Source organism: Dermacentor silvarum, chromosome 1 (genome assembly GCF_013339745.2).
Source record: "Dermacentor silvarum isolate Dsil-2018 chromosome 1, BIME_Dsil_1.4, whole genome shotgun sequence".
NCBI lineage: Eukaryota > Metazoa > Arthropoda > Arachnida > Ixodida > Ixodidae > Dermacentor > Dermacentor silvarum.
The window spans coordinates 178583408-178611309 of NC_051154.1; the positions used below are offsets into that span (position 1 = coordinate 178583408).

Sequence of the window (27902 nt, forward strand, 5' to 3'; positions counted from 1 at the left end):
CAGGAGTGGTACCTTTAGTAGATAATTTTTGCAATATTATGTGCGGCCCAGCAACCGACATGTTGGTCGTATATAACCTCATACATATAAGCGCAAATGCAGATGCATGTTGACACTGTTCGAAACCGAGTCACGCTAAGAATCTCGCGAACGTGCTTGGTTCCCCGGAGTTTTCGACCGAGGATAACCTCGACAGAGCATTGTTCTGACCACTGACAAAGTGCAAAAATGAACTGCACCGGATAAGCCATCACTACAAAATCACAGCCCTTAAAAAAAAAAGGTTATAGCGCCATGCCGTGCGTTACGAGTAAATGCCGTGGGAAAGCATTTGCCACCGCCCTGCTTAGTAACGTGACCACTGCCAGCGCAGCCACGCACGACAGCTGGCTCCAAGCACCGAGTATCGAGGCACGGCAGTGCGTGGCTGGCGTGTTTACAAGTGGCGGCGCGCTCGCCTACACTTTCTCGCACTCCTTGTGTGCATCAGCGGTCGTAGCGACGCTCCGCCCGCGTAATCAATGGGATCAGCTGGCCAAGAACTGTAGGTGAGGGTGGAGTAGAATCAAGCAAAAGGCATTGGGACAGAATTGCAGGCCTGGGCCGGTATTTTATAGTAATGCGTTATGGCTTTATTCTGTGCTAGTCTTATCATCCACTGCTCACGGCCGGCTGATCCCGTTGATAACATGAGCAGACCGTTGCTCTGACCGCTGACCAAGCGTGAAAAGGCATTAGCATCGGAAAAAGCATCGCTACAAAATACCGGCCCTGGTTTCACTTTTTGGCGGTGCGACAACTGCGCAAAAAAAAGTTAAAAAAAAAAAACGTTTTGGTACTGTCTTTTCAGCATTTTTGCAGTCTAGGTTTCAAAATAAGGGGTGAAAAATCCTTGGAGTTGATACCGTGCCAGGGAAAAAATTAGACTTATCCGTTAATTCGAGATATCAGAGTTCGAGTTAATGAGGGTTTACTGTATATATATTAGTGCAACGGACGGTGGGCTGCTCCGGAATGCCATCAGTTACACGTAGCTCCTCAAAGAGGAGCACGTGTGTTGAGTGAGCTCCTGAAGAACGCCTTTCAGTGTGGTGAATGCGGGTGTCTAAATGATGGATCCGGGACCTCAAAGAGGTGCGACATAATGCTAACATATTTTTCTCGAATTTACTGCTAAATTTCTACTGAATATTTTTTTTAGCCACCTTTGATACATTTTTTAAGACAGGTGAAGGATTGAAGTTAGGGGTGGCTTTTGCTGCATGCGAGTTGGCCATTTTCCTTGATGGGGTGTATTCGACTCAACAATTCATGGTCGAAATTTTCATATTTGCTAATGGCCAACTGTACAGGATAACTTAATTTCATTGAAGCCAACATGGGGGCAGAATGATGAAAGTGTTGATTGCATGCTCGCCACTTTAAATGTGCACTGTTAAGCCAGCCCAGCGAGAATTACTTAGTCATACTAGCAGTCCTCATTCTGAATGGTTCTGCTTCAGGGGTGTGCGGTGCTTTGTAAGAGAATTTGTTGCTGAGTGAGTGCATGGAGCTGTTCATTTTTGCATGCCGATTTGCAGCCATATGGTATATCTAAAAGTGTTCCATTCTAAAGCTGCCTACACATTTTTGACAGCACCTTCATTCAGTTTATTCTCCAGTCTATGTCTGTGTGAACTGATATCAGTACCTTTGGGAGTGTACAGCGTTGGATATTAGATATTAGATAACTTAAAATGGCATTTGGCTGAAGCATTTCAAAGAAAGTCTGTAGTTTAGCTTTGGTTTTTCGTCTTGATGGCACTGACATCCATAGGTTGGATGTGAAATATGCCGCATACCACAGGCTTGGTTTTACATACCGTCATGGTACCTGGCTTCCCTGCCACTGAACTAGACTACATCAATACTTCTTTTTGGGCGAGTTGGTACATCTTGAAACTTTGGGTAACAGCGCAAACAGACGACCACAAGAAGGGAGACAGCGGACACACAGGCGCTGACTAACAACTGGTTTTATTGTGAAGGAAAGCACACCTTATATATGCCAGAGTGAAGCAAGGGAAAGGGGAAAACATAACAAGGGTAACATCGTGCCAACAACGCAAGCGCAAAACAGCCAACCAAGCGCAACAAGACACAAACAATTATTTTTCTTTCTAATCTGAACCCCCGATAGCCGCATCCAGAAGATAAAATTCAGCGTCAAAGAGAGCAAGGGAAGGGGTGCTGAAGCACTTGCTACCGAACTTCCTGATGTGGTAGGCTTCCAAACTGATGCGCGCTGTCTTGTCACTACTCTTTCCTAGAATCGTCGTCTCCTTTAACCGGGCCACACAATCAGTGCACTTGCTAACGTGCGCAACTATATGTGCGTATTTGTCATCTCGTTTTTTCAGTTTTAGAGTGTGTTCCCCTAAACGGTCATTGACACAGCGACCAGTTTCGCCGACGTAAAACATCCCACAAGACATGGGAATGCAATACACCACTCCAGTGGAACATTTAACGAACGGCGGTTGGTGGTTCTTCTGGCATCCACGTTTACTGGTGTTGCAGATACGTGGGCACAACTTTCCCAGCTTGTTAGGGGCAGAAAAACATATTGGCATGCCGTGCCTACTTGCCACCTTCTTCAGATTGTGGGAGAGTTTATGGATGTAGGGGACCACCTCAGGTCTATGTGCCTTCCGGTGATCCTCCGCCGTTGTAGTTCCCGTTCCACGCTTGAATTTTTGAAGGAGGGTTTCAGAAACAGCAGTCAAGACCGAGATGGGAAACCCTGCAGCCAAAAGACGGCTTACCTGATTGTTAAAACTGAGCGTCATCTGATGTGGGCACGATTTCTGGAGAGCCGATTCCATACACATCACCGCTATTCCTCTCTTAATTGTCTTGGAATGTACCGAGTCATAGGGCAGTAGCTCCTTCTTGAACTAGACTAAAGTGAGTGACTGTGTTTCTGCACACTAACCTTGCCAGGCTGTCCAGTGATCATGAATGTTGAGGCCTTGTACCTAAAGCTTTCCATAGCATCATGGCTTGCTAGAGCATTCCACTAATACAATTTCGTGAAAAATCTAAAGATAGAAACAAAAATGGCGTTCAGATGCAAAGTGAAACTAAGGAAAAGAGGAATAATCACAAGTGATAGGTCTCTGGAGTTCAAGCTATAGCTGTCACTGCTTGACATTTTGGGTCAAACTTCAATATGTTAAATCTCTTTTCAAAGAAATAAACTCCAATCTTCTGTTTCCTTAGTAGATCTCATGGTTGCATTGCTGAAGGGATGTGTGGTGTGTTGGATTCGATTAAGGTGAACTTAGTTTTCCTAAATTCCCTTTAATTTCTAACACATGCAGAGCACTTCTTTTCAGGCAGGGTTTGATAACTTTTCAGTGTTCTACTGGAAGGGTGCTTAGTGCATTATATACATAGCCCCTTTTTCACAATAATATCCGGTCTTGCATTGCCAGCAAGCTAAGCTCACTTGTGACTCAATGAGGTGGCATAGTTATGCTGCTTAGCGTGAGCTTGAGGGTTTAGTTCCTAGCCATGGTGGGCTGCATTCTGATGGGGATGCAATACAAAAATGCTCATTAGGCTTTGGGTGCACGTTAAACAACACCAGGAGGCCAAATTAATCCAGAACCTATCACTACAGTATCCATCATAACTCACTCTGCAATTTCAGGATATTCAACCCCATAATTAAAATTTTTTAAGTGCACTTGTGCATCCTGTCGTGCACAGTTTATCTTTTTGTGTTCTTTTGCAGGTATATAGACAGTGTTTTCAGCTGTAAATGGCATTATTAAGACTTAGAGATTGACTCCAACAATAAGGGAATTTATTGGCCAGACATTTCAGAGCCAATTCGGCTCCTTCTTCAGGGGGTATTCTTCGGAGGTGGCGGTGTGCCGCTTTTAAGATGTCCATCGTAAGAAAGGAGAGTACGATGGACCTTTTAAAAGCGGCACACCGCCACCTCCGAAGAATACCCCCTGAAGAAGGAGCCGAATTGGCTCCGAAACGTCGGGCTAATAAATTCCCTTATTTGGTTGGAGTATCTCTAAGTCTTAATCAATTTTTCCCAACCAGACAGGTAATTCTGTCGAAACGTTTAGTTTCAAATAGCATTATTTATGCTGAAAGATATGCAAAAAAAGTGGGGGGGATTACAATGTGGCCACTACCTGATCTCATTATTACGGTTTTAAAGTGAAAAAAGAGCAGACAATTTTATTTGATATAAAGGCAGCTTTTTAGTATGCATAATCAGTTTGATTAGAAGCTCACTATTTGAATGCTCCTTATAGTAATCATTGCAAGTCTGTTTTGTGTTTGTATGTGTTCCAGCATTTCGTGCTGATATACTTGAGTTAGGATGTAATCATTTTGTTTGTTCATACTGAAAATCAAAATTTCTATTAATATTTGACTGTTCATGCTTGAAGCTAGTGTCAAGATGGATGGAGTAGCATTTACTATCATTCTATGATTAGCCTGTTTACAAATGGAAGCTTGTATTGGCTCATTGTGAACTATTTATACAGGGATGGAGATATCGTTTCATTCCACATTCATTTTTTCTCATTCTGATTGCCTTTTAATGAGCCCACATAAGCTCTCCAATTTGCTGTAAAGGAATATCTATTGACACCTTGCAAGCATCCATATGCTTTTCTTTTTATTAATTATTTCATTTTTTTTCTGTTTCATGTTACTGGTTTTTGTACTGGCAAAGATCCAGCAGTTTTTGCATTCTCCAAATTTTGAAAGGTTGAGTTCATAGTATAAAAAAGACATTGCAGTAAAGGAAAATGAATTCACTGAGCAAGGGGGAAAGCCTGGTTTTAGGTGGTATGTGACTGAAAAGGGCCTTTGAATTTTGGGTTTGGCCTGCTGTCATTGTTTTGATGATGAGCCCAACGACATCAGAGTCGCATATAACCAAGTGGTATCTTTGTTTTGTGCTAAACACTTCATAAATAGTTTTACTCAAGATGGAGTGGCATGGTAATACAATAGCATGAATGTAGCAGTATATGAAAACAGTGCACACAATAGAAAATTTAAAGCAAAATGCATGTGGCTTACAGGAACTACACAAAATAAGAGATAAGCTGCTTTACAAATTTTCAGATTTGAAAAATAAAGTGAAGACCTTGTAATGGGCTTCTTTCACGAGACTGCACAAATAGAATGTAGTAGCTAAGAGAGCATATCCAAATATGCCGAACATGGTATTAACCTCATGGGGACAGAGGGCTTCAGCTATGTTATAACCAGGAAAATATTGAAACCTTCACCTGTACCTACAAGCAAAATATTTCGATCAGCAATTGCTCTAGGAAAGAAACTGAAACGCTTCTGTTTGTATGAAGATGTGCTCCTCTTACCTGTGCATGTAGTACGCCATGTCCCGTGGAGCACTGCAGGGTGGCCGGGAATTGAGACTGCGGGTGCGACACAAGAAGCCAAAGCGTCTACTGCGCAGTTGGTACAACCTGGTCGGAAAGGACCAGGCCATCACTAATGGAGTTGATCCAATGGATGAGGTTAGGAGTGTTTTTGTGGTGATTCCTTTTTGGCTGGTTTTATTCGTACATCCCAGTGAGGGCTCGAGTAGCCACTGTGATGACTCGACACAGGCAAAAAGTGCCGCGTAAGTGGCATTTCTATCCTTTAAAAGGAAAGCACCATCAAGTGTGGCATTAATAGATTGTCATTAAGGATATAAGGGACAGCATTCAATGCATGCTAATTATGTCCTGTCTCACTCCTTCACACTTGCTTTTTATCTGCCAGTATTATGTTCGCCTTCATGTGGAAATGTTTTTGTGTTTAGCGGTACATAAAAGCCAGTGTTGTACAGAGCAGTGTTCCTGGAATTAGTTCCTTTTGGGAGGAATAGAGGAAGGCCACCGTTCCGTTAAGGGTCGGTGGAAATGTAATGGTAACTCATTAGGTTTATGAAGGAACGGCGTTCCTTCTATAAACGTTCCACGGCATTGAGCAGACGCATGCATGTACGCAGCACATTATGCAGAGTGGATGGGCGATCGCGTGAGGTGCAAAGAACTACCGCTTGATTGTCACATGACTATCCTGCGTTTTTTTCGTGAGTTCTGTTATATATTTTTTTTATGACTGGGCTTCAAGATTGTCACGTGACGCTGCCTCCTGTAGTTTCTTTCCTCCATGCTGGTTTGCCGTAGAGGAACGCTGAACCAAAGTTGAACCAAAACCCGGTGCTCCCTGAAAAAATTCGTCTAGGAGCGTCTCCTTGGATTCTTTTTATCTACAGATAATCTGCTGCCCGCGATGTTCAAATTCGTATAATATACGTAGTTCGATGTGAGTTTTAAATTGCTCACTTTATTTTGCATTCAGGATTATCGAACACTATACTTTAATTAAAAAATCATATGCAACGTTAATGTAACGACACGTTTCAATGTTCGAAGTGTAACTGGAACGCGTTCCTTTCGCATTAAAGGAACTTGTAACGGGAACTCGTTTCAAAATTGTGAAGGAACGAGCTGTTGTTCCTGTTTTAGAGGAGCGTGTACAACACTGATTAAGCTTTTTGCTGAGAACAGTGTTGACTTGAAAAAATCAGCAGAACCCATGCATATCTGGGAATCGGTTATAAGCGAAGCTTTTCTGTAATTTTTACTATAATTTCTTCACTTACCTGTACCTCAATGTTCCTTATTAATGCACGCTCTGGTCCCGTTTTGTTACTTCTTTCTCCACACTTGGCTGCTTTTGATGCCCACTTCTTCACTTCGCTGTAGCCGACCTCTTCAATTTTCTGTTTGCTATGTCGAGCGCGGGATGAAATCCTGGCCGCGGGAGCCACATTTTGGTGGGGATGAAATGCAAAAATGGCCGTGTGCCATGCATTGGGTGCACATTAAAGAACCCCAGGTGGTCAAAACTAATCCGGAGTTCCCCACTATGGTGTGCCTCATAATCATATCATGGTTTTGGCATGTAGCGCCCCAGAATTTAATTTGGTTTAATTTAATTCAATTTGTTGTTACCGATTTCACTTCTTGCCTCTTGTTCTGCTCGTCTATTCAAGCGCATACTCAGTGCCACATGCCCAGTTGTAGATAGATATGCAGTGGCAGAAGTAGTTGTTAATTGACAAGACAGGCACAGCCCTGCCAGCACCTGCAAAGCGGCGGGGAAGAGGCAAATATTAAAATGTGCACATCTATTGCTCTTACGTTGACACCCTGTAAGGTTTATGTTGTCCATGTTCCTGGGCTGCCAAAGTTCCAATGAATAGGCTGTTGCAGTCTGTGCACAAATTTACTAGTGCACAGCAAGCCACTGCTTGCCACAAATTTTTAAAGTTTTCTGTAACATTAACATGTCAGCACTGGTGAAATGCAAGCTGCGAAGTAAGTACACTATCAGAGTAGCAACTGGTGCGTGTGCTTTTCTTCTGTGTACTTAAGTTCTGAATTTCACATGGTTTGTTGATGTTTTCAAAGCCTAACTTGACGTGGCTTTTGGGGTTACTGCTGCTCCAAGGAGGAGTGAGCTGTTGTTTGATATGATGTATGTCTCTTAGTCACTGCCTTGTATCAAGTACTTGTCTCTGGAACAAGGAAACCAACTGCTGAGCTAGTTGAACTGTGAAAAGCCCAGCCAGCTCAGCTGTTCGATCGTTTGTCAGTAGTTGGATGCCATTGAGAGGAGCTAAGCTTTTTGAAATTTGGGTGCTGCTGAGTGTAGCTTTGTTTCTTTCCCGAGTCATGTTTTTTAAAGCCTAGGTTCACGTAGCATGTTGATGCTGTAGGGTTTAATAGTAAGAACAAGTATTTTTGTGTACTGAGCATCATTTTTGTGCTTTAGAATTTTTTAGAAAATGTGAGGAAAATAGTTTGACTAAAAAGAAGAAAACATTTATTTGTGGTGATGCTTTGTCCACATTGCCGGACTAAGAAGCAGTGGCATTTCATCATCAAAAAGTACTTAAATATAGGGGTTGCAGTACCTAAAGTGGTGTCAAAAGCTTTCACTAAAGATGATGTTGCATCCTCTCCTAATAATGACCCCTGTAACTCCTGCTGACTGTTGAACTGTTTGCTTTATTTTGAGCAGCTTTTATTTATTGATTGCCTTGATACCTGTAAGCTTTGTAACAGCTATCATTCTGTTTAGACTCCTGCCACTGCTAAAAATTGCTGAACTTCTGTCTGTGGCATGTTATATGTTTGGGGTTTCTTGGTTTAACCATCAGAATGATGGCTCAACCAAGAAATGTCAAATCTCAGCCTTGGATACCAGATTACAGTATGGCACAATGCAAGAACGCTCATGTGGCTGTTAATGAGACTTGAGTAGGCATAGAAAGAAGTGCAGGTATTGACAATCAACTTGCAACTTTCCTTTATAATGGACCTCATAGTGCATGGTGTCGCTTTGGGGTGTTGAGCCTCTGGAATACTCTTCTGGTTTTTGTTTCCAGAATAATTTTTTTTTATTGCCGGCTGCTTAGTGCATCTTTGCATTTATGCTTACTTAATGCATAAAATTATGTGATGTGAAGTGCTGTTGTCATGTGACTGTTGCAAGGTCTTGCAAGATTTGGGGGGTTGACGCAATGTCCTGCATGGTATTTAAAATCTCTCGGCCAATGCTTGTGAAGCAGGAGCACTTACTAATCTTTATCTGTAGGGACTCCACAGTCACACTTGCTTTAATTTGTTAGTGTTTCTGTCATCCTCCTATGTGCAATGGATAGAAATTGCAGATGGAGTAATCTTGAAGCAATATTTTTGTGACACCTTTGATGTGGTTGCTATGTGATAGTCTTTTTGCCAGTGGACTTATGGTTTCTTTACAAAAAATAAACTTCTTAAGTATCACTGGTTGGCTCTTTTCATTGCTAAATGGGTATGCTCTGTACGTACTTCCCTTGTATTCTCAGCCGTGTTGATTACCTTTGCTCAGCAACTGTTGGGTTTACTCTAGGAAGTTGGTCTCATTTTATATTGTATCTTTTGCCATTTTTACTGAGCTATAATTGTAATGTTGGGTCATTGTCTCATATTTAATTAAATGAATATTTGCCTGACAAGCTTGTGTTTTAGCAGTTGACCAGGATTATACAGGTCCAGCCAGGCTGCACTGGCAGGATAGTTTTATAATTTAACACAAAACACAAAGGGCCTTACTTTCGTGTTTTTATTACCTGCTGTACTGGGATTTTCCCATGTCTTTATGAGAATGGGCTGCTATTAAATACTTTTGTTACAGTGGAATTAGTGTTAGATAATGGATACTTCTGACAGTGTTAAATTCAGGAAAGAGTGGTACTAAACATTACAGTGATACAATTAATATTAAAAATTTTGAATATTTGCACACCAAGCTGTGCCGATCGCCTTTGGCTTGTTGTGATGCTATTACGTCGTCTAAGGTAGATCACCAAAAAAAGAGGTGGATAAGTAGACGCCTGAATGCAAAGAACTGGCCACATGGCTCTTTCCTTGAGCAGTTTCTCTTGGGTGCACACAGGAAATCAGTGTCAGAGATGGAGTGTTTTTGCATGCCAATGAAGGCATTAGCTTACAGACTGTTTCATTACAGCCTGTTTGAATGCAGGCTCCCATACATGTTCTTTCAAGCCAGGGCTTGTTAACATTGTTTTAAATTCACTTTCTGGGCTCTGAGTCGATGTGCTGCATAGGATTGAGATCGGACACCACAGGTGACCATACTGAAAGGGGCCAAGGTCAAGTTTTGTATGGCACCACTGACTGACTTGCTACATGATAGGACCGGTGCTGTGACATTATTCTTGCATTTTTTTTTAGAGCCTCACAGATACAAATATGGCATAATTGCACTTTCCATAAGAATGAAATGAAATAATGATGCATTGTATTTCAGTGTGGTCAACAAAATGATGAAATTGTCATTTTACTGCATATATATTACTGACTCGTGGCTCCAAGGATGTGATGTGCCAATGTCTCTGGAGTTGCCAGCGGTTGACTTCTGTGCATTTTATTAAATCTTTCTTTACCATGGCCATTGAAGATGGGTCACATGAGACCCACAAGCACTGTGCCCAATTTCAAGGTTCCTGGTGTCCTTACAAACTTGCTGCGATATCTATAATGTTATTTAAGGAGTAAACTTGCATTTTCTGAGTAGTTCATTTCCTTGTCATGTGGTGGGCGATATTTAACGAGTGAGCAGGGGTGCGCAGCTTGTGATCGTGAAGATGGCTGGGCAGTCATGGGAATGACATTGGTCTGATGGTCCTTGAATGATTGTTCGGATGCAACTAGCAGCAGTGAGTCAGAGGATGTTGTCAGATCATGGAATTTTAATTTTAATTTTAATTTTAATTAATGGAGACCCACAAAACCAGCCCAGGCAGTCGTGAGCTGTTCGGTAGTGAGTGCTATTTTCTGCCTTTTAACGGCTGACTTCTTGTGCCGATTGAGATATGGTAGAGATAAATATTGGCAGTATTGTGATATCTCCGATTTGCAGTGTCTTTACTGTGTATGGGGGATATTTCGTGGCCCTAGACCAGCTGAGTGTGATGTTTTAGCCAATGTGGCACCTACTGGAAAGAGGCAATTTCTACTAGGCAAAAAACTTTTTTTGTAGCTCACATTGATTATGAGCTAGATCATTGAAACTTTTATGGACAGTATAAAACAAAAGTGAAAAAATTGCGTATATTTCAGAGTATTCCTTTATTATTATTTTTACGTTATCAGCATAGCATTTCCTGCACTTTTCAGTCAAGTTCATTTTTCAGAAATAAATTGCATGTTATGCTCTAACATGTGTTCTTAGAATTTATTTGAAAGTACATTTATTTAACTTTCTTTCTATGTGCAGCATGTAATTTTTGGCAGTGTATTCAGTAAAGAATTCCTACTAAAGCCTTAAAAAAAGGTGATTTTTTACATGGTAAAAAAAGTTAATACGAGTTTCGGACCCTGGCAGAATTTTGCCTATATTACTAGTGACTTATATGACAGTCTACAAGACACATTTGAAATTGAAGTTCACTTAAATTTCCCTTCAAGCATAGTCATATTGTTCTTTCAAGGAAGTGCTGCGAGCTTGTCTAATAAGGCCTTATTGCTTTTTGTAGGTGGGAAAAGATAAACGACATAACAGCCATGATATGGAAGAACAGGTAAGTGTACTGTCATAAAAATGTGATTTTTTTTTTTTTTTTTTACATATATAGCTGCACAGCAGTTTCTATGTACATGTCATTTCCCGTTTTCACTGAGTAAGACAAGATGTGAAGCTTGTATATAGCCTTAGTTGCTTCTGCACTGTAAAACCCCACATAACTAGCTTGTGATTTTTCAGCTATTAGACGTGTGTGAAAAACTTCATTTTGAAAGCTTTAAAAAAAAATGTATTTCTTTGGTCTTACATGTCAAAACTATGATCTGATTGTGAGGCACGCCATGGTGGGGTACTCCGAAATAATTTTGACCACCTGATGTTCTATAACGTGCACTTAAATCTAAGTACTCGAGTGTTTTTGCATTTTGATCACATTGAAATGCGGCCACCGTGGCTGGAACCTTGAGACCTGCAATCTTGAGCTCAGCACTGCATGCCACATTTTGAAAACTCTGTACTAGGATGTTAAGGTTACAGTTTACAAAAGGAATAGTTATTTTGCAGATTATCTCTCTTTTTTTCTTTCTAGTGTTTTGTCAGCATTGTTTAGTTAAAGGGCCCCTCACCAGGACCCATTAGAATTTTGGTTATACACTGGAAGTTATAGGGTGCCATCTAGGCAGTGTTTTGCTCGTAATTTTTCAGGTTGGTTCATTGTTAGAGGAGATAGGAGAAATTGAAATGTTGCATTGCGATGCTGCCAGGAGACAAGCTTCACTGACAATGTAGACACTCTCCTTCTGCCACAACTAACATTTACAAGTGACATTTCTTCCCGGCCTTTTCCCGTACTGGAGCCGAGAGACCACCTCATGTTTACCTCATGAGCTCCACCTTTTTTTTTTTTTTCTCTGTTTTAACTGTGTGAGGAAGGGCGTGCAGGGTTCTGTTTCAAATTTCAGCTGTTTTTGCAAAGTACAGCCATTTGATACGTTGCAGACACCAGGCATTGCCACCATGGGATCTTGTCTGTTTGCAATGCCCAAATATGGTGAGGGGCCCTTTAAAAAGCTTGGAAGCACAGGATGAGCAGGCAATAATGCCTTCGAATATGCATTTAATGGGGCCATGGCAGTGGTGGGTAGTAGGCTAACTATGCTCTGCTCAGGCCATTGCTTATACTGTACATAATCCAGATCCCATGCATTTGTGCTATTCGACTTCTTGCAGTTGTGCTCTATTTCTAATGGTGGTGGTGGTCAACGTTACTAGATATTTTCCCAGTTGTCAAACACCTCCTGAACCGCCCCAGAAACGTGACCCCTCTTCGTTTACTATCACCAGGGGGCGCTCCCGCCACGGTCGGCCTAAGGTGCCTTGATGCCCGCGCGTGCCGCTGAGGGTGAGGACACACGCGTCGTTTGCTACGGCGGCCGCCATTACGCTGCCCGCCGCAGCTGGGTAGCATGCGAAACGCGGTACCGCTTGCGGTGCACGGATACGTTCGGAAGCAAGTACACGTTAGCGAGCTTGTTTTCTTGTTTTTTTTTTTAAAATCTTGGACAGCGCTTAGTGCTGTTGTTCCCTAAATGCTTATTTAGAGAACGATGTACTTCATGTAAGCTGACGTCCTGTGCAAGTGTTATGCGCTAGAGGTTAACGTAGACTTCGTTATATTAAAAATGATTCCTCTTGCTTAGGCCAGAAACAACAGTTTCGATAGTGTAAACCCTTACTTATTTTCCTCAGAAACTCTGCATTCCAAGTACACAATCGTTTAAAGTACTCGTATAGATGTCAGCAGCAGCAGTATATGTATCTCAACACACAAATTTTAGCGTTGCGAAGCTACCTGAGCGCGATTATGGTGGCTTATTTTGCTAAGTTTACAAACAATTTACGCATTTGTTATAAATGGCATCATACGTATTGTACACAGGCTAAAGTACCGAGGCGCAGTATGGTGCAAATAGCCTGGTAAGATGTGTTATATATATATATATATATATATATATATATCATATCATAAGAAGCCAACAAACATTGACACCAAGAACAACATAGGGGAAATTACTTGCACACACTAATTGAATTAAAGAAATGATAAATTAATGGAAATGAAAACGGATGAAAAAACAACTGTCCGCAGGTGGGACAGTTGTTCATTTCCATTAATTTATCATTTCTTTAATTCAATTAGTGTGTGCAAGTAATTTCCCCTATGTTGTTCTTGGTGTCAATGTTTGTTGGCTTCTTATGATATGATTAGTAAAAATCGGGCCCCTCGGTTCCCTTTCTTCTCGTTCATTACATAACGAGGGCTCGAATCCGGCAACATTGATGCCTTCAGGGAGCATATGTGGGTTTATTGACCAGTTGCCATCACCCGAAAAGATCACGTGCTCGTGACGCCTGCGGCAGAAAGGATGTTCCACATCCGCCCCTAGGCTTGTGAGTGGTGGCGCTGGCTAACACTCCCAGAGTTAGTTCTAGTTATAAAACATAAATACCCCAGAAAGCGGATGGGAAAACGGTTCCGCGGTAGCTCAATGGTGAGAGCATCGCACGCGTAATGCGAAGACGTGGGTTCGTTCCCCACCTGCGGACAGTTGTTTTTTCATCCGTTTTCATTTCCATTAATTTATCATTTCTTTAATTCAATTAGTGTGTGCAAGTAATTTCCCCTATGTTGTTCTTGGTGTCAATGTTTGTTGGCTTCTTATGATATGATTAGTAAAAATCGGGCCCCTCGGTTCCCTTTCTTCTCGTTCATATATATATATATATATATATATATATATATATAAACACCTGCTGTTTCCCTATTAATATCTCGCGTTCGGTACCACCTCCCCCGCCTCACCATTTAAAGCATGCGCTGTGCTGTCTTACCTGACACATACATGTTAGCGCTCTACCTTTATGAAACGACACCCGGCAATTCCAGCGTACAGGTCATTTATTTGTGTGCATAAATGCTCCGCTGACAGAAGCAATTTCTCCAATAAAACGCTCCATGGCAGAATTTGCTGAGGACTGCCACTGGTCGCTTAACAGTGATCGTAAATGAGTAAAAAAAAAAAAAAAAGAACTGCGTAATGATTTAAGACCGGGCGAGAAGGACAGTCATCGACGTTTCTCTCAGTGACTTCATATGCAATAACTTGCTTCCATCTTTGGTTAAGACCACCTAACATAAATACAAGAGCATGATTCGCAGGCTCTTCAGGCTTCGGGGGAAGAGTTACTCCTCCGAGAAGTGTGTCTTCAGCACGGTCTAGCTCGAATCCCGGCACTATTTTCATTTCATCCAAAAAATTGACGAAGTCCTTTTCCACATGCTCCATAGTCTCAGATTTGCATTTCATAACATTGATCACTTCGTGAAGAATGCCTGGGAGAAACTACAAACTTTGAATCCTTCGCGCGAGTATTCTGTTGGATGGGAGAAGATATCCCATTTTTCTTAGCGTTTCAAATCCTGTTGTTCCACAAGCGAACTTAATCTGAAGGCCTTGCTTGACGGTGTGTGCAGACCAAGAGTTCCCCAAGCTGCTGCTTTTTGAGAGAGCGCGAACTTGATCTTCGTTCAGAAATTTCAAATTTTGCTAAATATTCGTTGCGTCACTCTCGAATTTTTGAACTTTGCTCCTGAGACCTTGAATTGTGTTCTTGGTGGTGGCATGGTGTCACTGAAGTTCAGTATACTTTTTTGTAAGGTCAGCAAGCTTCTTCTTCAGTTCTGCTGATTCTGTAGTAGCATTTGATGTTTAACCAGCTGCATCATTGACTGCTATTGAATCTGCATCACTAGAGTTTGCTGACAGTTCCACAACGGCGTCGCTGACTTCCATGCGCCGACGAAGGACCAGGTCTATCGGGCGTGATTTTAAAGCGGCCGTTACAGATTTCGTTCCATCTAAAGATTTGTAGCCAAGTCTCCGATTTCCTAATGGGGTCAAATTTAATTATCATGTAAGAATGACACAACACTATGCAATTGCGCTTGCTTTGTTTGTCATCTAAAAGCACCTGCTTCACAAGTATACAGACGGCGATACACACAAAGCGGGCACGGGTCCGGCCTCGTAACGTTACACATTTTTCGCAGGAACAGCATCAGTTTTGTATTCAATCGCTGCTATTTCGGTAGAGGCCCTCAAATGTCGACTGAGTCGTGGGAACGTGTGCACGAATAAATAAGTGCTGCATCCGGGGTAAAACATTTCCACACAACGACACTGCTCTGAAACCCGCGGCAATACTTCTCAATGTATTAGCATACTCGAGGCCCTTGAACCAGCACAAAATGCCGACACAGGTGCTTTTGTATTCCATATAACACGCCAGCCTCCTATCTGACGCATTTGCTTACAGTGGGGTCGTTCCCCCGAATGGCCCGGTCACTACGCTGCACAACGTTTTACTGCCCGACGTTTGTCTACGCACCCAATAAAGAAATAATAGTGCGCTACGTAATGCTGGCTAATCAAATGACCATGTATTCTAAAAAAAATTTATGTTTAGTTACGCTGCAAATCGATGATGTTTTCGTCGAAAGCCACTTGTCGCGTTTGATTTGTACTGTCTAAAAAGGCCTTCTTTTTGGGTCTCTTGGAAAGCGGTACAGCTTCCAGCCGTTCCTGGAATGGTTGGTGCACTGCGGCACGCAACACCCGGGCGTGGTGACGGAAGCGAGCACGTAAAACTAGAGGGAAACGAGCACCGGACCTAACAACAAAACACATGCCACGTATACGGTGGCTAGATGGGTAGATGTGCCGACCGGCGCCTCTTGAGCGTAGTTCACCGCTTCTCCGCGTCATGACGCAAAATTGGCGCTGCGGTCAGTAGAACGGTTCCGCAGCGCACGTCGTCTGCTACAGGGGGCTGGCGGACTGGCAGCGAGCAAAAAAAATAAAGCCCGTATTGGAATAGTTGTATGTCGTCTGTTCGTGTCAGTTTCAAAGGTGAAGAGCTCCGCATCTCTCGTACTGTTTGTAAGTTCCTAAGCGATGTGGAATGTTCCAGGTAGGAAATATGACCGGCGAGATTAGCGGCAGCGTTGCTCCACCAAAGAAGACCACCAAGAAGACCTACTGCTTGGCTCCAAACTGCAAGTCGGGTTCTAAATTTGTGAGAAAGACAGCGGAATTGTTCCGCTGTCTGACAGTGGAAATGTTCGCCCCGAGCTGCTCAGTAGCTTGCTCAGTATCGGTACGGTGGCTAGATTATATCGGCGACGTTAATGAGCAAGCGGTACACCGAAAAGCGTACGTCCATGAGCTCCTCGACATTGGAAATTTACAAGCCGCACATGAGGTGCTCAGCGCCTGCGACATCGAGCACCGCTGCGCTGCTACAGGGAAAAGAAAAGTGATTCTAGGCTGATATTCTATATAGCAGGCTATGTAGCAAGGAAGTTCCTGCAAAGAACCAAGTGCTCCGATTGCTCAGGGACATTACTAAATTCAACAGAATGAGTAGGTCAGGGCTGTTGCTCCCTTCTGAAGCACTAAAAAAACTGGTAGCATCACTAGAAGACGCCTTCAAGCTGTTCGTCAGTTTAAATGAGTTACGAAGGAACAGTGTATCGCCGACTTTGCATCCTTTCTGCAGCTGAATCCCCCGAATTTGATCGGCTGTAAGCGGCACAAGAAAGAGCTCACAAACGATGTTGTGAAGTTCTATTCAATTACACGCCTTTACTTTCTTGTCAAGGGCAATAACATGGCGCGCGAAAGCAACAGGGAGAAGAGGAAGCACTTGAAGATGAGGCGTGTGCTGTGAACAATGCTATGATGTGGTGGACCAATGTTGCGGCCTTGCTGGCGCTAGCTAATTTATGTTGGTGTGTCTGCTGACTCAAGTTACGAGAGCTTTTCTTGTATTTTAAATATATTCACGAATCTAGTCCAAGACATATTGCTTTATTTTATTACAATGAAACAGTGAACCATATGCACTTACCAACACAATTCTTCTCGCACCAATTTAGATACCGTAACTGACGCAGCAATAAAACAATAGCTGGATTTCTCGAAATTGAAACATTAGAACTCGCTAAATATAATGTAAACACGGTTCCACATACCGTATAAAACCATTGCAGTATTGTTTCATGCATGGAAAAAATGCATTTACGTCTTTAATGCAATGGGCTGGAGCGCCGCGTTTATATCAATAGATGTGACCGATTGCCAAGCTAGAAAATTTACTTCAGCATTTCGTTTTTTCTGACTAGACGACAACAACAAGTTCCTCATTCTGGCTTGGCCTACACTGCTCAGAACGGTATTATAACGCGCACTTCAAAGATACAATCAGAGGCAAGCGATACTATCAGACACGCAGCTCGTCTACACAGCGCAGCTGCCGTTGCGCGCCGCTGAACCGTTCTACTGTCCGCAGCGCCAATTTTGCGTCATGATGCGGAGAAGTGGTGAACTACGCTCGGTCGGCACACCTACCCATCTAGCCACCGTACCACGTACAAGTGACCGGTCGGGGGCGTCAAAATGGCGGCCACGCTGCCGCCAAGGTCGAGGAGGCGCCACCTGCCCCTTCAAAAGCTGACACCACTCTAAGCGGGGGCGCGCACATCGAGGCACTCTAGGTCGGCCCGATTAAGCGGGTCGGCTCGCAGCTAAACACGCAGCCTCCCTCTGCAGTTCAGCGTGGTAACGGATGTTGTACATAGGTTCTGCATGCTTTTTCGGCTAACATTTTTATTGTATTTGAGAGTCTGCTATTATCCAGAAAACTGGAAAAAGTTGAGTGGGCGACCCCTGTATTGCTCACGAGCTTCCGATACAGAGCTTAGCGCATACTGCAAACGCCCCGCTGCACGCTCGGTTCAAAATGGCTGGAATATTTCCTCAAAATGTTTACACGCTCTGCCACTTGCAAGCGTGGTTGCTTGTGCTTGTTGGTGTAACAATTTGCGTCTTGAAAACGCGTACTGCCGGCGACGATGAGAAAGATGACTCAAAGCGCTCGCACTTACCTCTACTGCAGCCTAGCACCTAGCTTTGCAGCGGCCGCAGAGAAAAAAGTATGTATGCCTGACAAACATTTATTTCACGCACAAGCATGAGTACTTCACACATTCAAAGAACACAAACAACCTCATCTGGCTGCTGCGTGATTTCTCACAGTAAACGCGCCTTTTAGTTGTGAAGCACCTTATGCGCGCGAGCTGTCGATGTCTCCTCCTGTTGTCGTTGTCGTCGTCGTCACGGTAAGCAAGCGCGTGCCGAGCGTCCCGCATGCTGAGCGCTCCCGTGTTCGTCGTCGTCTTCCACAGCTGTCTGCGTTGCAACCGCTTATCATTCCAGCGTAGAATTTCACTTCTCTTCTGTAGTCGTAATGGGGAGGCCGCGTTTACGGGGTTATGAGCCATTGCATAAAGGGATACGGACACAAAATCTGAAAATTTTACGAAAATGCTGAAAATGAATCCTCAGTATGCGATTAAACTGAAAAGAAGTAGTCACTTAGCTCATTTTTGGGCAGATAGCTTTATTTTTGGCGTTATTGCAAGCGCGCGCCACGCCGCCCGACTTTTGTTCCAACGAAAAAAAAACACTCGTCAACTTTTGTATCCGTATCCCTTTAAGGTAGTATGAGCCCATTAGTGGTGCATCACTGCATGCTTTGCACCTCCCCAGGTTTCGCGTTAGTGGAACTGCGTTTCGCTCAAAGGGTCATTTGACACTTACGCATAAAATTTAATTCACCACTCAAACCAAGCCTACGACTTAACTTGTGCTAACTGTAATAACTAATAAAAACTAAAACAGTAAGAAAGGCGTACAAATGGCCAAACTTTTTTTTTTTTTTTTTTGTCGCTATTGCCACTTTTTCTTTGCTTCCCAGACGGCGGTTCACATTTTGCAAGTAGAAATGCATGCGCGTGATGACTTGAAAAGGTGGTTTGAAAAAGTGCTTCTTATCAGCTGCACTCCTCGCAGAGTCGTAGCCGCTTTTGCAGCCGGTCACAAAACAACGTGGCATTACTTCTCACTACACAGGCACAGCAGTCATCGACATCGTATGACTATGCACGGGAAATCAAAGCAAACGCGCATGATAACAACATTACCAGAACGCCGCGGTCGCCTTTTGCAACGTTGGCCTTTTTGGCGTGCAGTCCGGCTCCTCCGTGGGCTCACCTCTCACCGAACCGGGCAAACCACCGGGCAAACTCTGGGCAAACTTTGGGCAAACTGTGTCGCGCGCGCCCCCACGTGGCGCTCAATGGAAAGGCGTCACGCGCTGCGGCGGAGTTTGACAACTGAAAGAAAAATCTAGTAACGCTGTGGTGGTCTTGTTGTTTTGATGAGGTTTTCTTGTTACGAGGAAATTTCCCTTGGTGAAGTGGATTCCTGTGTCGACGTGATATTCTGCATTAGCAGATAGAACACTTCATGGTGTTTTGACTTGTGTTCTTGTTTCTAACTTGTGCACTGTCCCGAAAGACAATAAACTTGGTGCATGTACTTCCCTGTGCAAGAAGTATAGGTACGAGGGATTCCACGAAAAAGCCTATTTTCATCTTTGCCTCGAAATGTAATTTGAAATTTAGAACTGCAGTCCAAACTTGGCGTTGACAACTTTCCAGTGCTCTCGTCAATTTCGGTTTGTGCGTCTGAATTACGAATAAATTCCGCTTTTTTGGCGAGCCTGTGGTCCATATACTTTTGCTCACGAGTGTACCTTGCTTCTTGATATTGCCTGCTGGTAGTAAGAGATTATACTGATATAATATGTGTCTTCTTGATTAAATGAGGAGACAAGAAGTTGAGCTATGCATTTCCAACTGTCCAGCCCTCACCTACCACCATGTCTCACTATAGATATTGCTTTCTGCAACCCGTATACTAATCTAATTGCACTTCTTCATTGTCAAGTGGCATTCACCTACAAGTAGCATGAAGCTGCAAAACAAACCACGTGGTTTTCTTGGGAAGAAAGCTCTGCAGGTACAACATTCCTCCAGGTTGAAGGATCAAACTTAGCACCAGTACCATTTTTTTTGTGTGTCAACTTTTACCAACTGACCTAACCAGGAGGCCAGCAGATAGGGACGTGAAGGTGAATCAACAACATAAAGCAATGCCACAACAATTTTAGTTTGGGTCAATGTCAAGGTTCAATAGTTGCGATACAACCAGCAATGCATTTCTTCTGCCTCTTCCTTTTTTCCATGAATAATATATCCAGAGCTTTACTAGAGCCAAAGATTGAGGTGCTGAGAGAAAGGAAATGCAGTCAAAGATGGTAGGGGATTAGATTGGAGGTCGCTGGGAGAGGGAGAGAGCATGGCTGCAACAGTGCAACTAAAGACAAGGACTAAGAAAAAGGAGGGTGGTGTCCTCTCTTTTGGCTGAAAGAGAGGCCTTCATACTGCAGTGGACATAAAATAGGCTGATGATGAAAACAACCACTCACTAGTACTGTAAAGCTTTCTGGGCAACCCATAAGTGTTTCTGTTGTAGCTTGCGACTACTCTCAAGTGGATGCCTACTTCTCATGAATTCTGCAGAACTCGTGTAGTTAATCGAGCATAATGCTGGATTGATTTTGCCACTATCCCAGTACTGAAACAAAAATAGGAATTTGAAAAATGAGTGGTTGACATCGTGTGTGTTCACTTTCTGTTCTTATTTTAATGCTAAGCTTTAGTATTTGTGGAGGTGTACCATAAAATACTAAGATTTATTCCACCCAAAATTGGTAGCCAACCAGATGAAAGTAAGGGGAGGGCTATTCTTTGGTGTGGAACATAGAATAGCTTACAGAAAATTTTGTTTTAGAACATGGTTATCAGATTCGTTAAGGGTGTAGAGATCTGAAGAGACAAATCATTCAGGTCATCGAAGTTCCTTGGTGTCACGGCTGAATTAAGCGTTCACACTTTTTCATAGAGATTGTGGCTGCTTATGGCCCTACCTGGATCCTCCTGTAATTAATAATGTCCTCCTCCTACAGCCCTACCTACTGTATGTACGAGTGTAAGTGGAAAGGAGTTGAGCTAAAGCAGTAGTTATAATGCATGGCTGTATTCCTTTAACTTGTGAAGCAGATACTTTGAAGATGAAAAAACATTTATGAATGACTTGGCTGAAACCTCTCTCATGCCTACTTGTGAAGGTGGTGATTGCTAACAGCAGTGTAATGCATTAATTTTTTCAAGGTGCAAAGGGACGTAAAGCATCGTCATAACAATCATGAGGTGAGCAATTTCTTATGGTTTTTCTTGTATCGTAATGGTAATGTAGGGTTATCAAGCGAAAACTCTTTGGTGATGTAATAAATAGCTGGGTGGTAACAGTTGTCATACCAGGGGCCCTGTAATCACAATTTTGGTATTGTGTGCATTATGGCATAGCCGCATCCTGAATCTCTTGTGACACGAACTTGGGACAGGTAAGGAAAATCCTTGCAGTGTAAACAGTAATTTCATATTTGAGACAAACCCAGTGGTCCTGCTTTGGTATATGGCAACCTCAATGAGTGTCTGTTAAGAGCTGGCAGCCATTGTTACTAGCCAGTGGAAAACAGATTGCACGAGCACAGTCATTTGTTCGCGATCAAAGGACACTTCATGTTCATTAAAATTTCTGCTTTTGGAATACATGATACAGGTAACACAGGCACAATTGAGCTCCTTAAGGTGTTTTTGTGTTGTTACTACTGTCATCATGTCATGAATTTGTGGCATTGAAACACCCGGCATTTGAGCCATTGCATGTCTTCACTGGTAGAATCCTCATAAGTACATCTTCGCCAGTTGTAGGTCAAATGTGCCTTGAAAGAATGCAATTTGCATTTATACCCAGACAAAAATGCACACTGCACAAAAATTTCATCAGCCATAAGTTTCACGAGAACTTGAGTTACCCTGCATTACCTGATCTTGGATCCTTGGGAAAGCAGGGACAGCTAACGTGCAGACTATGTTCTTTGCAATTCTAAATATGGAGCCACACCCTATTGCATACCTGTGAAGCTTTACAATTTTATAATAAAATATCTGATTTTCATGGTTTGTTTACGATTGTGGTAATAACACCAGTGAATTTACTATTTTTTGTTTGGGTCCAGTTCACGACAAAACGACTTGTCTAGGGGCTACTTTAGGGCTGATTTCTTAATAGGTTGCTGTCAGGCTAGTAATTTTCTTGCACATAATAACCCCAATTTGGATGTGAAGGACATGAAAAACGTGCATGCTGAATTATTAAAAAGGGCACGTTGAAGTGATAGTTGTCTGCATATGACAAAAGTATTTTGATATGCAGTTTTCTGGTAATGCGCTTGGAAGCTCTGGTGAGCATGCTGCTTCGGGCAAGGTGCGTCTCAATGGCAATGTCTTTCATAGTGGCCCACCCGAAAAGATTGTCAATGGAAAGTGCTACACTCAACATTCAGGTAGGTCCAATCAAGGTTGGTGTTCTGTCCTAATGCACATACACTCTTTCATGTGTTCTGAGGCAGTGTTTTTTGTGCAGATTTTCTTTTAGGGTTTTTGTGTGTTCAGGTCAAAAGTTACTGATGTTTTTTGTTGATTTTTGAAGGTGGTCCATTGTTTTCATAGATCCTGGTGCCACACGTGCTGTTGACCTATCTACTGATGGAGAGTCCGTCTGTGATCAAGACAATGATCTTGTCTGTAGCGTCTGCACCATGGGCGAGTCTGAACCTCCTAATGAGATTGTTATCTGTGACACTTGCAACAAAGGTAGGCCTTAATACCACTTTGTACTTGCATATTTAAGTCATGCATTATCAGATAGCTTGCGAGGTCATTGCTTGATAAGGGCACTCACTTGATGCTCTTCTGACGGTGAGGTGCAAACAGTCGCATCATTCAGGGATGTCTACTTAGGCGTGCACTTAAGTTCCACTTTTTTGTATGACATTGGCAGAAATTCATTACACGGTAAAATTAGCAGGATCTACTTTTTGCATGTCTGAAGACAGTTATGAGCACCTTCGATGGCACATTTCAAGTTTTCCATTGGGATCAATCGCATGATTCTTGAACTCTTTTGTTACCATGCCTATTCAAATCGTTCACTGGTGATTGATGCTTTAAATTGCCGATTTCGACATGCTGCAGTGGTTTCTTATGCACTTAGTGCCACCCCGTGGTTGGTTCAGGCACTCCATTTTTAGAATCAGTTTAAATTTTCCTGCTCTGGCGATGTGATTTTTAACGGACCTTTTTACAAACTAATGTGCTTGTGTTGTAGTGAAAAGGGGTGTGGCTGTCAGCCTCAAGAAAAAAACATGCTGCTCGTGATTACACCGCACTAACATCAAATTTTTGTGATGAAAAGACTCCCAGTGAGTCAAGAATTAAATTGTGCTGTTGGCTTTGACATCTGACAGTGCTAAACAGTGATAAGTACCCTAAAATGATTCCAGCTGTTAAATAGTGAGCTTTGGTCTGAAATCCAAATTCCACCAAAGCACATTTCTGAAGGTCTGCTGCATGTCCAACATGTGGACCTTGCATTGGCAGCCAAATTCCACGAGTTTCGGTTTCGCTTCACTTGTAAACTCCCTGTGAGGGGCGCTGCCGGAGTTACTACGTATTTATCGAAAGTCGCTCCCATCACGGCAGCGTGACACGCAACTGCACCGCGAGAAAAGCATCCCGCTCAGAAATACGCTGCATCCGCACTTGAATTTAGTGATGAGGACTCAAAACATGAGTCCTAAGATGACAGCAAACCAGACTCGAGCTCTGACGATGACAATGTTTTGAGTCAACCCAGGACATCTGTAGCTGTTCACCGGCGAGTTTCGTTTGCGGCCTGAACGGTTTCTCATGCGCGCTTATCTGCCGATCTTCATGCACGACCTGAGAGCTACACTGATTACCTGCAGGCTGCGTATTTTGCTTGGTCAGGATGTGCTGCCACCGACAGCAAAGAAAATTCACTTCACACCAAGGCCGCCCTGAACACATATTGGATTGGCCCAGCACTACGAAGCCGCGCAAAACAGTTTACAACGGCGTGGGATTTCTTTCTGCTCTTCACACTGCAGAGGTGATAAAAACCATCTGGAAACGTAAACAAATATGCTTGGATGCATATTCTGGAGTTGCCCAGCTACGCTATGAGAGATGGGTCCTGGAAAGAGGCGGCTCCAGACGAACTGGTGAAGTTTATTAGACTTCTCATCGGACCATCCTCAGAGAATATTGAAAAGGCGAAACTGCAAAATGTGTTACGAGGGCCGCAAAGTTGAACAAAAAACAAACATTTTGTGCTAAAAATGTGGAATGCACCTATACTTCATAAAAATCAAGAACGCCTTTACCGCATGGCACGAGTGATGGAAGCAGTTCCTGGTCTTGGGTTTTTTTTTTTTTTTTTTGTTTCTGAAGAATGGTGGTGTACTGAGCATTTATTTTTTCAGACACTATTCCTGGGTGATTTATCTTTGAAAAGTATATTCTGAATTTTCTTTGATATTAATGCTTTTGTAGATATGTTTGTTTTTATCAACTGGCTATCGAAATGGCGTTTCTAGAGTTTTTATGTGTTACCTAATAAATGTTTTTGCTTTGCAGTGTATGTTTTTGGAAAGAGAATTTCATTATATACAATTTCCTATGCTGCAATGAGTGCTGTAATATTATTTCTAGTGGCAAAAAAAACAAAACCCACTTATAAACGACCATTTTCTCGCGGTAACCACAGTTAAAGAGTTGATTTGTCTCATTTGCATATGTGGAATTTCGAATACAATTCGTGAAACTATTTGTAGAGCGGTAGTATCATGACAGCGCAGTGTTCTTTTTAAGACTTTATTTTGTTTCTTGTTTTCCCCACCCCCCATTTTTAAAGGTTTTCATCAAACATGTCATACACCCAAAATAAGTGACCAGGTCCTCTTGCCAAATATACCATGGCACTGCCGAAACTGCGTTCCCATTGGCTCTGTGCGGGTAAGAGCGCTCAGCTTTTATCTCCATTTTTATTTCCATATCTGTTTTATACAGTTAAAAACTTCTCAGGGCTGTAAACCGTGCAAGTTGAAGTTTGGGTTTTGTGGCGGGGGTTAGAACTTTCAGATATAATGAAGTATACTCCGAATATAATAGTTGACAGCTGAATATAATATTTCACAGGTAGTGCCGTGTGCATAATTTTTTCTTTTTTTTTTATTACAGAAGAGTGCAAAAAACTACAAAAATGGTAAGTTGTCAGATTTGCTCCTTCAAAATTCAAACTTTTTAAAATACCAACACAAAATTTTAGCCTTGTTTTCCCAGCTGCAGTGAGTAGCTATTGGCCTTCATCCTAATGCCTATATGTGGCATTAGCAATATACTTTCTGAACCTCACAAAATCTCACTTACACAATTGGTCTCCTTTCATGGAACATTGATATCTATTTCCCAAAGTTCTGCTGTTTAAAGCTAGAACCCTTTGTGGTCACGAAAATTATGATAAATATGTAATGAACCTATTACAACCTTTGTCATTACTGCTTCATAGGCATCCATGTGTGCAAAACAATTGAACAGCTTAGGCATCCTAAGGTCAACTGCAATGCAGTACAGTTAAACCCTTGATACAACGAAGTCGCTATATTGAAATTTCGTGTTGAAGTCACCGATGGATATTTCTTACGTGGAAGGGGCCATAGAATGTTCCTAATTATCGGGCAATTGTAAAGAGAAATTTCAATTCGAAAAACATCATTTTGTTGACTTGGAGAGTCAGAAACCAAAGACTCTGTTTCGTTGCATATCACTGATATCTTCACATCGGCAGTACAAAGCGAAGTCTCCGAAGCTTGTGCATCCACTCTGCCGCCATGGCTGATAGTTTCGCCTGCAGTGGAGCAGTGTTATGAAGAGAGCAGGCAGAGAGGAGCGAATGCTTGGGCTGTCTCTTGCTTCAATGCGTCTCTGAACCTAGAGATTAGGCGACGTCTAGCACTAAATGTGTGGGAAGAAAGCGCTCATAAAGCCACGGCCATGTTGGCTTTGGACCTGCTGCCGGTTACCTCCAAGATAGGATGCACGGGCCGCATATGAGGTCAACCGGGCTAACAGCCATGCGTAGCTACTGCTGGGCTAAAAAAAAAGATGCACGCTCACCCTATGCCTAGTGCATGTTTCATCCTGTTACTCTGCGCTCGCTATCTAAAGCAGCCGCGTGTAGTTAAACCATTTGACCATCTAGGCCAGCGGCACTTTCCATTTAGTGTCTTTGTATTCCTTTACGGTGGCAGTGAGATTTTATTATAATAAAATAATGTATTTGATATATATATATATATATATATAAACACACTTCGTAATATTGAAGTAGGAAATACATGGTGTTCTATGGATAAGAAGTTATAAAAAGTTAAATAGCTCGTTATCGGGAGAATTTCATTATAATAAAGTTTGTTTTATCAAAGTTTAACTGTAACCCTTTCACTTAAGTGGTTGTAAATTAGTATATACTAGCAAAGCAGTCTTGGCAATGCTGAAGGGCTGTGTAGTTTTTTTATTAACTGCCTTCAAACAGCACATTAGCAGATGTTGCGGGTATGTATCTGGTGGTTAGTGACTGTGACACATCCCAGAAATACCCTCCGAGATCTTCAGCATGCTATGAACATAGAGTTTCTCATTATTTTACCTAGAGGGGAATCTGGCACTGCTGCGCTGTGGTGTGCATGGGAATGCCGGTATATTGTGACTCCGGATTGGCATCGTTCTCAGAGAGCTAGGACGTCTTGAAGATGCGCCTGGCTAGCACCGTTCCATCTCTCACAATGATTCATTTACTGCTGAAACACCACGTAAAAAGTTGTTTTAGCTTTATTATTACACAAAAACATGTTTTCTTTAATTTTGAGGACTTATTATTGCATGTACAATTATATGAAACGTAAAAAGTATCAGCTAGCCGCTAAAGTTGGAGGACAGGCGACAAGATTCTCGCTCGCTTTGGAACAGCTTGTCGTCTGTGCTTGCTTTTCTTTGCTTGATCCTGCATTGTAGGTGAGTATAAACTTCATTGAGAGGTGTAATATGGGTGAATGAAAGCGTTATATGTAGATTTTATATTAGGAACGCATTATCTGTGTAGCCATATCCGCGTTCTAGACGAAGCCTCCTTTAACACCAGCCAACGCAAGCCTCGCAGACACGTAGCCCGTCATTCCCATGAGGGCACATCGCTCTTTATGAAACTCGCATAGACAGTGGAGCCCTCTCGGTGTTATAGTAAGAAACTCTATGGCTATGAGCATAGAGTTTCTCACTATAACACCTAGAAGTTTATCGGGTAAACACTTACATCTTCATACTAAACTGCACCTTGCAGCAGTATGTTGTAAAACCACCTATCATATTGGTAATTTTTTATCTGAGTACAGGTGTTGCTATCTGTCTGTAGAGATCTTTTAGTGGCAAGAATGTTGTCTAAATGTAATCGGCAAAGGGCTCCACAGATGCATAGCTGTGGCATTCTGCTTTACTGACTAAGCTTAATTTTTTTTTTGTGTGTGTGTGTGCATTAGTGCTGAATTCTGAAAAGATCATTTTTAATTTAATTTGGGCAGATGAGGCAATTAGTAGTGCAAAGTGTGTTGTTATGCCTTATAAACCACGAAAAGTAAGCATTTCAGAGCCCTAACAAGGTAATGGTAAGCTCAAGCTAATTTTTCCAGTTTGTTACTGTGGTCGAACTGTAGTGCAGGCATGACCTGTTGGCTTCAGAATTGTTCGCCAAGTATATAGC

General features: G+C 42.4%; 1 protein-coding gene across 5 annotated transcripts in view; it reads left to right on the plus strand.

Annotated features, from left to right (window-relative positions):
* LOC119436460 (PHD finger protein 19-like) overlaps nt 1-27902 on the plus strand; it is a 127255-nt gene that overhangs the window by 23895 nt on the left and 75458 nt on the right. For 4 of the 5 annotated variants that reach the window (XM_049657930.1, XM_049657923.1, XM_037703312.2 and 1 more), the window contains 7 exons: nt 5415-5561; nt 11147-11191; nt 21332-21370; nt 22440-22569; nt 22736-22879; nt 25002-25102; nt 25328-25352. In XM_049657930.1, coding sequence (XP_049513887.1) covers nt 5421-5561; nt 11147-11191; nt 21332-21370; nt 22440-22569; nt 22736-22879; nt 25002-25102; nt 25328-25352 — 625 coding nt within the window. In that variant the 5' untranslated portion in view covers nt 5415-5420. The remainder of the gene's footprint in view (nt 1-5414; nt 5562-11146; nt 11192-21331; nt 21371-22439; nt 22570-22735; nt 22880-25001; nt 25103-25327; nt 25353-27902) is intronic. The other variant, XM_037703313.2, reaches the window with a different exon arrangement.